The following is a 9,658-nucleotide window of genomic DNA, read 5'->3' on the forward strand; positions in this document are numbered from 1 at the left end:
AAATTATAGTTTATCTYCATAAATTAATATACTGTAGGTAGTGAACGAATCTGCCAAGACTGACATACGTCTGTAAGGAATAAAGGTGTGATTGTTTTTTCATTTTTTTGTATTCTCTTGTATTGTTTATTTTCTGGTGTATTTCCTACGCAATTTGTTGTGTAATTGTAAAATGCAGGGCTTTCTTGGTCTCAATGGGACACCCTGTTAAAATAAAGGTCAAATAAAAAGTACACATTTTTCGATAGCTATTGACTGTCATGGAATGTAAACACGTTGCTAGCTAACATGTTTGCTGCATCGTGGAACGTTAGCTAGCTAGCCAGCTAAATAGAAGGCTAGCAAATGTTAACTTCCTGCCAATGCTTTAGCGGTGTAAAAACCGTTGGTGTAAGCTATCTTGCTAGGCTACTTGCAGACGGAAGCCGACACGGTAACATAAKTTGTCGAATTGAAAGCTAGCTGAAGTTATGGGCGGTTCGCCCTTTAGATCCGATTAAGTGCTACCAGTGAGAGCTACYGAAAGTGTCTGCTAGCTGTCAGTTAGCTGAAGCGGTGGCACCGGATGAGAATGTTCCGTGTCGTTTGAAACGGGCGGTGGATAAATAGCTTTGTGTTGTTTTTTTTGTTTGTTCAAATATAGAAGCTTTATCCACGACAATCCTGGGCAACAAAGGGAGAACTAAACGGAAAAACTGAAATGTCAGGTGACGTCCACTATTCAAATATGTGTTGACTGTGACGCGTAGTTAGCTAGTTAACTAGCCCTGCGACGGACTGTTGTGCCTGGCTAGCTTGAGTTACCTAGCTTTAAAAAACACAAAGCGATGTCACCGGGCGACAACCCTCACGTTTTACTGGGAAGGATTCGGTTTCTGAACAAGTGCATAGAATGTTTCAGGAAGAGCGAAGCTGTGCCCGAGTGCCTATGTTTCGTCCCAAAAGAGGTATGTTATAAAATCTGCAAAGATTCGTCATCGAATTCAACCGCTTCGTCTAGTACGTCCACCGCCAACTCATCCGTCGGTAAGACCCTGGTTTCAGTTTGGGAGAGCCCACATCAAGCTCTCCACAGTAAGAAGCTATGCAAGTGCAACATCGAACCAAAGAAAGGGACATGTATTCGGACAACGGGGGAAGAGTATTGCAACAGCCACGGCCTGTGGGTTAAAATCAACAAGGTAAGAAAGAGTTGAATGATTAATTGCTTTACACACTTCCTGGTTAGTGAAGTCATGTCTCCGTTCTTGTTGCAGGACTGATCGCCTTTGCTCAGTACACATTTTGAGGCAGTTGTCCTTTAACCCTCTGTTTCTGCTTGTCTATCTCTATGTGTCTGCTTGTCTCTCTGTGTGTGTCTGCTTGTCTCTCTGTGTGCTTGTCTCTCTGTGTGCTTGTCTCTCTGTCTCTGTGTGCTTGTCTCTCTGTGTGTCTTTATAGGATCAGTTGGAGGAGCACCGAGTGGGTCAGGAGTGTGAGGAGGGCTGGGTCTTGGTCTGTAAACACACGGAGGGAGGAGACCGACTGGTACCTGTAGAATCACCTGAGACACTCGGCAGACACCAGCAGCTCTTCGGATATGACCACAAGCCCTGTGACAGGTGTGTGTGTGTGTGTGTAACAGAGGTGGTGAGTAACTTTGAGACCTGAAGACTTGTAATGGCTCTGCTTGATGCTTTAGCTCAGCGGTTTAACACGGTCTGCTCTCTGTCAGGTGGGAACAGGTGGTGGGTGTAGAGAGTTCTCTTCACATCGGCTCTAAACCCAAGGTCGCGGAGCGTGATGAAGCGGCTGTTCAGAAGCTCAGGTCAGTGTGTTTGGAGGCAAAGCCAGCTCGTGGTCAAGCCCTGGTCAGTGATGGGTGATAACAGGCCTCTGATTGAGCTACACAGCTACCTGTTTTAAGCCCTGGTCCAGGGTGATAACAGGCTCTGATGAGCTACACAGCTACCTGTTTAAGCCTGGTCCATGGGTGATAACAGGCTCTGATGAGCTACACAGCTACCTGTTCAAGCCCTGGTCCATGGGTAGTAACAGGCTCTGATGAGCTACACAGCTACCTGTTCAAGCCCTGGTCCATGGGTGATAACAGGCTCTGATGAGCTACACAGCTACCTGTTAAGCCCTGGTCATGGGTGATAACAGGCTCTGATGAGCTACACAGCTACCTGTTCAACCCCTGTGTCATGGTGATAACAGGCTCTGATGAGCTACACAGCTACCTGTTCAACCCCCGGTCCTATGGGTGATAACAGGCTCTGATGAGCTACAGCAGATATTGAGTCAGTTTGGACACTTTCTGTAAAAAAGTGAATGAAGTTAAGGTGGTCTAACCAACAGTACTGTTCCTCTCTTGTTGTCCAGATATGTTCTCCCACCTGGACTTTGAATATGATGAGGATCTGGTGCACTACCTACGACCACATTGGAAAGGAGGATGAGACCTGGGCAGTGTCAAACAGTGTGTCACAGCATCGATGTGTCTCCTGCTCAGTGAGTACGACCACAATCCTCTCATGGACAGAATTAATATCTTTCAGTTGTTGCAGTCTGATTGGTCAGATCTGCCAGTACACAGCTCCCAGGAGGTCTGATTGGCCAGATCTGCCCAGCACACAGCTCGCAGGTCCTCTTCAGTCACTCTCTTGAACTGATGTGAAGCCAGGACACTAACTAACCTCAACTAGAAACCATTTTACTCTCTTACTTTCATGGGTTTTTGCTTTGATCACATCAGCAGGTCTATTTTCCCATGTGCTCTGTAATTTATTCATCTGTGTTGCCACGTCACGGTTCGCAGATGCGAGTTGCGGTTGATTTTTGGGTAAAAAACAAATGCTATTTGTTGACTATTTTCAAGGAAACCACTCCTATTTACCCCCATGACGGTTATGATGGGAGAAAATCAGAGCTGTGAGAATGTTTTACTGTAGCCTACATGGTTATTATGGCTGGCATTGGTTACAATTTGACACAATTAGCCATATGTATTATGGCTGCATTGGTTCAATCTGACACAATTAGCCTACCATGGTTATTATGGTCTGGCATTGGTTACAATCTGACACAATTAGCCTATATGGTTATTATGGCTGGCATTGGTTACAATCTGACACAATTAGCCTAATTGGTTATTATGCTGCATTGGTTACAATCTGACACAATTAGCCTATATGTTATTATGGCTGGCATGGGTTCAATCTGACACAATTAGCTACATGTTTATGGCTGGCATTGGGTTCAATCTGACACAATTAGCCTATATGGTTATTATGGCTGCATTGGTTCAATCTGACACAATTAGCCTATATGGTATTATGGCTGCATTGTTACAATCTGACACAATTAGCCTATATGGTTATTATGGCTGCATTGGGTTCAATCTGACACAATTAGCCTACATGGTTATTATGGCTGGCATTGGGTTCAATCTGACACAATTAGCCTATATGTTATTATGGCTGGCATTGGTGTCAATCTGACACAATTAGCCTACATGTTATTATGGCTGGCATTGGTTACAATCTGACACAAATAGCCTACATGGTTATATGGCTGGCATTGGGTCAATCTGACACAATTAGCCTATATGGTTATTATGGCTGCATTGGGTTCAATCTGACACAATTAGACTTAATGGTTATTATGGCTGCATTGGTACAATTAGCCTATATGGTTATTATGGCTGGCATTGGGTACAATCTGAAACAATTAGCCTATATGGTTATTTTGGCTGGCATTGGGTTCAATCTGACACAATTAGCCTACATGGTATTATGGCTGCATTGGTTACAATCTGACACAATTAGCCTAATGGTTATTATGGCTGGCATTGGTTACAATCTGACACAACATCAGTGTTGCTAGCTAAGCTATATGAGGGATAGTAGGCCTAGTTGGACAAGGCTATCTGAATGTGCACATGAGGAAGTTAGAGGTAGCCTAAACATTCATAATTTAATAGAAAAATGACACTGACTATAAAATGGCCGACTAAAACTAGACTAAAATTGTCCAAGAGTTTTAGTCAACTGATAACTAAGAAGAGAATAAAATGAACTAAGACTAAAAGGTATTTTAAAACAAAAAAAAAAGGTTGACAAAATGAGCGTGTGTGTGTCAGGAGGACCCTAGTGGCGGGCAGGTTGCCTGACAGATGGAGACACGGAGACCTACTGGGAGAGTGACGGGATGCAGGGACAACACTGGATCAGACTGCACATGAGAGAGGCACCGTAGTCAAGTAAGTGTCCTGTCAAACAGTCCTGTCACTGCCAACCTGGGTTTATGTAGGTGAGAACAGTGTGGGCCTAGTATGGAGCCTGGGGGCACTCCCTTGGACAGTGGGGCCTAGTATGGAACCTGGGGCACTCCTTGGGACGTGGGCCAGTATGGAGCCTGGGGGCACTCCTTGGGGACAGGGGGGCCTAGTATGGAACCTGGGCACTCCCTTGGGGAAGTGGGGCCTAGTATGGAGCCTGGGGCACTCCTTGGAGACAGGTGGGGCCTAGTATGGAGCCTGGGGGCACTCCCTTGAGACAGTGGGGCCTTAGTATGGAGCCTGGGGGCACTCCCTTGGAAACAGGTGGGCCTAGTATGGAGCCTGGGCACTCCCGTGGTACAGGTGGGCCTAGTATGGAGCCTGGTGGCACTCCCTTGGGGACAAGGGGCCTAGTATGGAGCCTGGGGGCACTCCCTTGGAGACAGGTGGGGCTAGTATGGAGCCTGGGGCACTCCCTTGGGGACAGGTGGGGTCCAGTATGGAGCCTGGAGGCACTCCCTTGGGGACAGGTGGGGCCTAGTATGGAGCCGGGCATGCCTTGGACAGGTAGGGGCCTAGTATGGAGGCTGGAGGCACTCCCTTGGGGACAGGTGGGTCCTAGTAGGAGCCTGGATGCACTCCTCTGGACATTGGGGGCGGTATATGGATGTCTCCCTTGGGACAGGGGGCCTAGTATGGAGCCTGGGGCACTCCCTTGGGGACAGGTGGAACAGTATGGAGCGGGGCACTCCCTTGGAGACAGGGGGGCCTAGTATGGATGTCTCCCTTGGAGACAGGGGGGCCTAGTATGGAGCCTGGGGGCACTCCCTTGGGGCAGGTGGAACAGTATGGAGCCTGGGGCACTCCCTTGGAGACAGGTGGGGCCTAGTATGGAGCCTGGGGGCACTCCCTTGGGACAGTACATCATCAGATGACCACTAGCCCACCAAAAAAAAAACATGACTTGGTCAAGTCATAGGAAGCCCTGAAGAATAACCTTTAACCTGTATTGTTTTGTGTCCTTGTCCGGCAGTAAGCTGATATTGACCGTTGACTCAACCGATGACAACTACATGCCTAAAAGAGTGACTGGTTCGGAGAGGAAGGAGACAATCTGAAGAAGCTCAGCGACGTCACCATAGACGAGTGAGTTACTCACAAGAACACCTGGGCTGTGTTCAGCAGAGCAAACGGAAGAAAAGGTTTTGAAACAAAGGAGGTGCTACATGAACTTGTAACTTTGTGTTGTTTTTTTTTTATTTTTTAAATTTATTTATCTGTCCCTCAGCAATCTGATGGTGAGGTGTGGTGCTGGAAGACATGACGGCCCACCTGCCTGTCATAGAGGTCCGCATCGAGGAGTGCAGGGTGAGAATGGTGGCTACACATTGAATAATTAATATACACACAACTGTACTTATCATTTACGGGCCTGTATTGCAAAGCATCTCAGTAGCAGTGCTGGTATAGGATCAGTTTAGCCTTTTTTGAAATAATAATGAATAACATATGGATAAGGGAGGAGACCTGATCCTGGATCAGCACTCTGTTCAAAGTTGTAGAGCCGTGACAGACATCACATCCTGTCCAGCTGATGAACTAGACCAACCGTAGCTCTACCCTGTCACCTTTATCTGGGGGGCTCGCTGATGAACTAGACCAACCGTAGCTCTACCCTGTCACCTTTATCTGGGAGTGACTCAGCTGATGGACTAGACCAACCGTAGCTCTACCCTGTCACCTTTATCTGGGAGGCACAGCTATGAACTAGACCAACCGTAGCTCTACCCTGTCACCTTTATCTGGGAGGACTCAGCTGATGGACTAGACCAACCGTAGCTCTACCCTGTCACCTTTATCTGGGAGGGCGTCAGCTGATGGACTAGACCAACCGTAGATCTACCCTGTCACCTTTACTGGGAGGGGCTCAGCTGATGGACTAGACCAACCGTAGATCTACCCTGTCACCTTTATCTGGGAGGGGCTCAGCTGATGAACTAGACAACCTCAGCTCTACCCTGTCACCTTTATCTGGGAGTGGCTCAGCTGATGAACTAGACCAACCGTAGCTCTACCCTGTCACCTTTATCTGGGAGGGCTCAGCTGATGAACTAGACCAACTGTAGATCTAACCTGTCACCTTTATCTGGGAGTGTTTCAGCTGATGGACTAGACCAACCGAGCTCTACCCTGTCACCTTTATCTGGAGGGGCTCAGCTGATGAACTAGACCAACCGTAGCTCTACCCTGTCACCTTTATCTGGGAGGGGCTCAGCTGATGAACTAGACCAACTGTAGATCTACCCTGTCACCTTTATCTGGGAGGGGCTCAGCTGATGGACTAGACCAACCGTAGCTCTCCCTGTCACCTTTATCTGGGAGGGCTCAGCTGATGAACTAGACCAACTGTAGATCTACCCTGTCACCTTTATCTGGGAGTGACTCAGTGTCTTTGTTGGCACACTGTAGATATCAGCTTGGACTTTGGAAATGGAGAACTGCTTGAATTAAATACGGTATCAATCCAGGCTTATCCTCTTCCTGTCAGACCTCCGCATGTCCCTTCAGTGAATAGAACAATAATACATTCTAGTGAAAATGAATAACACTTTATTTTTTTAATTTTTTAATTGAAAATTAGACTCAACCTCTTCCTAACCTGTCTCTGGCGTTTTGTCTTCCTGTCTCTGGCTTTTGTCTTCCTGTCTCAGACGAGGGGATAGACGTTCGGATCAGAGGGTTGAAGATCAAGTCATCATGTGAGAGAGACCTGGGGCTCAACGCTGACGTGTTTCAGTCTCCTAACCTAGTGCGTTATCCTCGACTGGAGGGGACCCTGCCTGATGTCCTCTACCGCAGGGCCCTGGTTATACAGAGGTAAGACCCTGTCTGGAGGGGAGCCTGGTTATACAGAGGTAAGACCCTGTCTGGAGGGGAGCCTGGTTATACAGAGGTAAGACCCTACCTGGTGGTGAACATGGAGCTTGTAGTGGTCATCATGAAACTCTTGATCCTCCTATACTACCAAGATGAATGCTGGTCTGTGGTGCTCTTCTCCTGTCTGGTCAGTTGGTGTTGTGACTCGGCTTGTGTGTCCCTCAGGTTCATCTCACTGCTGGACAGTCTCCTGCCCCACCTGGTTCCAGCCTGGGACTACAGCCTGGCCACCTTCAACCACATCAAGGTACGTCTAGTGCTGGGCTGGAACAAAGGCCTGRWCTAGCTCCCCAGGACCAGGGTTGGAGCCCGCTGGTTGAGAGGGACACACCACGGATGTCACGTCTAATCTGCTGGTGTAAAAAAACAGCAACATCTCTGTCCTCCCTTTCCTTTCATCTTTAAAGGGACGCTGKCAGATTTTCATTTACCTACTTAACCCAGAGTTAGACCAAATTATGGATGCCATTTTGTATAGAGATTACAATGTTGTGTCTGTCCCATTTATAGCATCTGTGAGCTCACGGGCATCTCCATGAGACGGATACAACGTTACGATCTCTAAGACAACTGGGAAAGAATGAGGAAGTGGATATTAACACATTTTATAAAATGTTGATTATTTTGAAAAGATGTTGAAAAGACTATAAATGGCCAACCACACATTTTTGGAGTAGAAAGTTTATTCCCTTGCTTTTGAGAGGAGCTGGCTACTGTACCTGGAGAKTTCCAGCAATTGCGCTAAGCTAACTTCAATCATCTCCAYACCGCACGCAGAGACATAACATAGTATTTATGAGTTGGTCTGACTCTGGGMAAGTAGATAAACCATCCAGTACATGGACCGTTGTGCTCTATGCTGCCCCCTAGAGTATCAAGCCGTTCCTGCTGCTGTCGAAGCGTCGCTCGGCCCTGATCACCCAGTGTCTGAAGGACTCCGAGACCAGCAAGCCCAACTTCATGCCCCGGCTCTATATCAACCGTAGACTGGCCATGGAGCACAGAGACAACCCCTCAGTGGACCCTACTGCCAAGAACGCTGTCTTGTAAAATAGTGAGGTTAGGGTAGTTACCTGTTAGATGTTAAAATAGGTAAGGTTAGGTTTAGTTACCTCGTTAGATGTAAAAGAGGTAGGGTTAGTTACCTGGTTAGTTGTAAAAAGGTAGAGGTTAGCGTTAGTTACCTGGTTAGATGTAAAGAGTAGAGGTTAGGTTATTACCTGGTAGATGTAAAGAGTTAGGTTAGTTACCTGTTAGATGTAAAAGAAGGTTAGTTATTACCTGGTTAGATGTAAAAAGGTAGAGGTTATGGTTTAGTTACCTGGTAGATGTAAAATAGTAGAGGTTAGGGTTTAGTTACCTGGTTAGATGTAAAAGAGGTTAGGTTTAGTTACCTGGTTAGTTTAAAAGAGGTAGAGGTTTAGGGTTTAGTTACCTGGTTAGATGTAAAAGAGGTTAGGGTTAGTTACTGGTTAGATGTAAAAGGAGTTAGGGTAGATTACCTGGTTAGATGTAAAAGAGGTAGAGGTTAGGTTTAGTTACCTGGTTAAATGTAAAAGAGGTAGAGGTTAGGTTTAGTTACCTGGTTAAATGTAAAAGAGTTAGGGTAGTTACCTGGTTAGATGTAAAAGAGGTTAGGGTAGTACCTGGGTTAAATGTAAAAGAGGTAGAGGTTAGGGTTTAGTTTCCTGCGTTAGTTGTAAAAAGGTAGAGGTTAGGTTTAGTTACCTGGTTATGATGTAAAAGAGGTTAGGTTAGTTACCTGGTTAGATGTTAAAAGAGGTTAGGGTAGTTATCCTGTAGATGTCCTGTTGAAGAAGGGTAAAGGCAGGACATTCTGCTGAACTGGACACAGCTTTCTGACATGTCTGCCAGGCGTGTCTCTAAATCCACCTCCTTGCGTCGATGATGCCCTCTGCTATGAACTTACACTCCCACCACTGGTCGTACCGCGCGCCATCTGAACAACAACAACATATTCACTGGTCATAACTCTTATTATTAGCCTTATTATAACACATTCATTTCAACCATTTTAGATAACAAATTCAGCTTTCTGTTACAGTCAATAAGGATGCTGGGTAGAGAGAAAAAATCACTGTACCTGTAGTCCAAATCTTCTCAAACTTATCGGATGGCTTCAGACCCTCGTACACCTGCACGGGTTAAAGCCAGATGTCCAAAATCATAAAGCTACCACACCACACACCACACACCCCTCCCGCCCCAACACACATCCCCCCCCCTCCGCCCCAAACACACATCCCCCCCCTCCCGCCCCAACACACACCCCCCCCCAACACACACATCCCCCCTCCCGCCCCAACACACACATCCCCCTCCCGCCCCAACACCCCCCCCCCCTCCCGCTCCCAACACACCCCCCCCCTCCCACACCCCCTCCCGCCCCAACACACCCCCCTCCCGCCCCAACACACCCCCCCTCACTACCTGTGTGAA

At 47.1% G+C, this 9,658-nt stretch overlaps 1 protein-coding gene and 1 long non-coding RNA gene across 2 annotated transcripts in view; both read left to right on the top strand.

The window, feature by feature from the left end:
• Positions 1–304: 304 nt before the first annotated feature.
• The window catches only part of hectd3 (HECT domain containing 3), an 18,741-nt gene continuing 9,387 nt past the window's right edge, over positions 305–9,658 (top strand). The window contains 16 exon segments of the mRNA XM_070441229.1: positions 305–1,181; positions 1,441–1,601; positions 1,715–1,807; positions 1,918–2,027; positions 2,365–2,413; positions 2,415–2,493; positions 4,124–4,139; positions 4,142–4,222; positions 4,225–4,243; positions 5,295–5,350; positions 5,353–5,407; positions 5,550–5,564; positions 5,566–5,629; positions 6,972–7,138; positions 7,364–7,445; positions 8,069–8,244. Of these exon segments, the coding sequence (XP_070297330.1) occupies positions 828–1,181; positions 1,441–1,601; positions 1,715–1,807; positions 1,918–2,027; positions 2,365–2,413; positions 2,415–2,493; positions 4,124–4,139; positions 4,142–4,222; positions 4,225–4,243; positions 5,295–5,350; positions 5,353–5,407; positions 5,550–5,564; positions 5,566–5,629; positions 6,972–7,138; positions 7,364–7,445; positions 8,069–8,244 (1,577 nt within the window). The 5' untranslated portion in view covers positions 305–827.
• On the top strand, positions 8,321–8,971 carry LOC139025959 (uncharacterized). The gene is made up of 6 exons (XR_011477655.1): positions 8,321–8,405; positions 8,541–8,582; positions 8,617–8,662; positions 8,696–8,765; positions 8,804–8,837; positions 8,952–8,971. It is a non-coding gene; the product is annotated as an uncharacterized lncRNA (long non-coding RNA).

Source organism: Salvelinus sp. IW2-2015, unplaced genomic scaffold (genome assembly GCF_002910315.2).
Source record: "Salvelinus sp. IW2-2015 unplaced genomic scaffold, ASM291031v2 Un_scaffold3638, whole genome shotgun sequence".
In the NCBI taxonomy this organism is placed as follows: Eukaryota; Metazoa; Chordata; class Actinopteri; order Salmoniformes; family Salmonidae; genus Salvelinus; species Salvelinus sp. IW2-2015.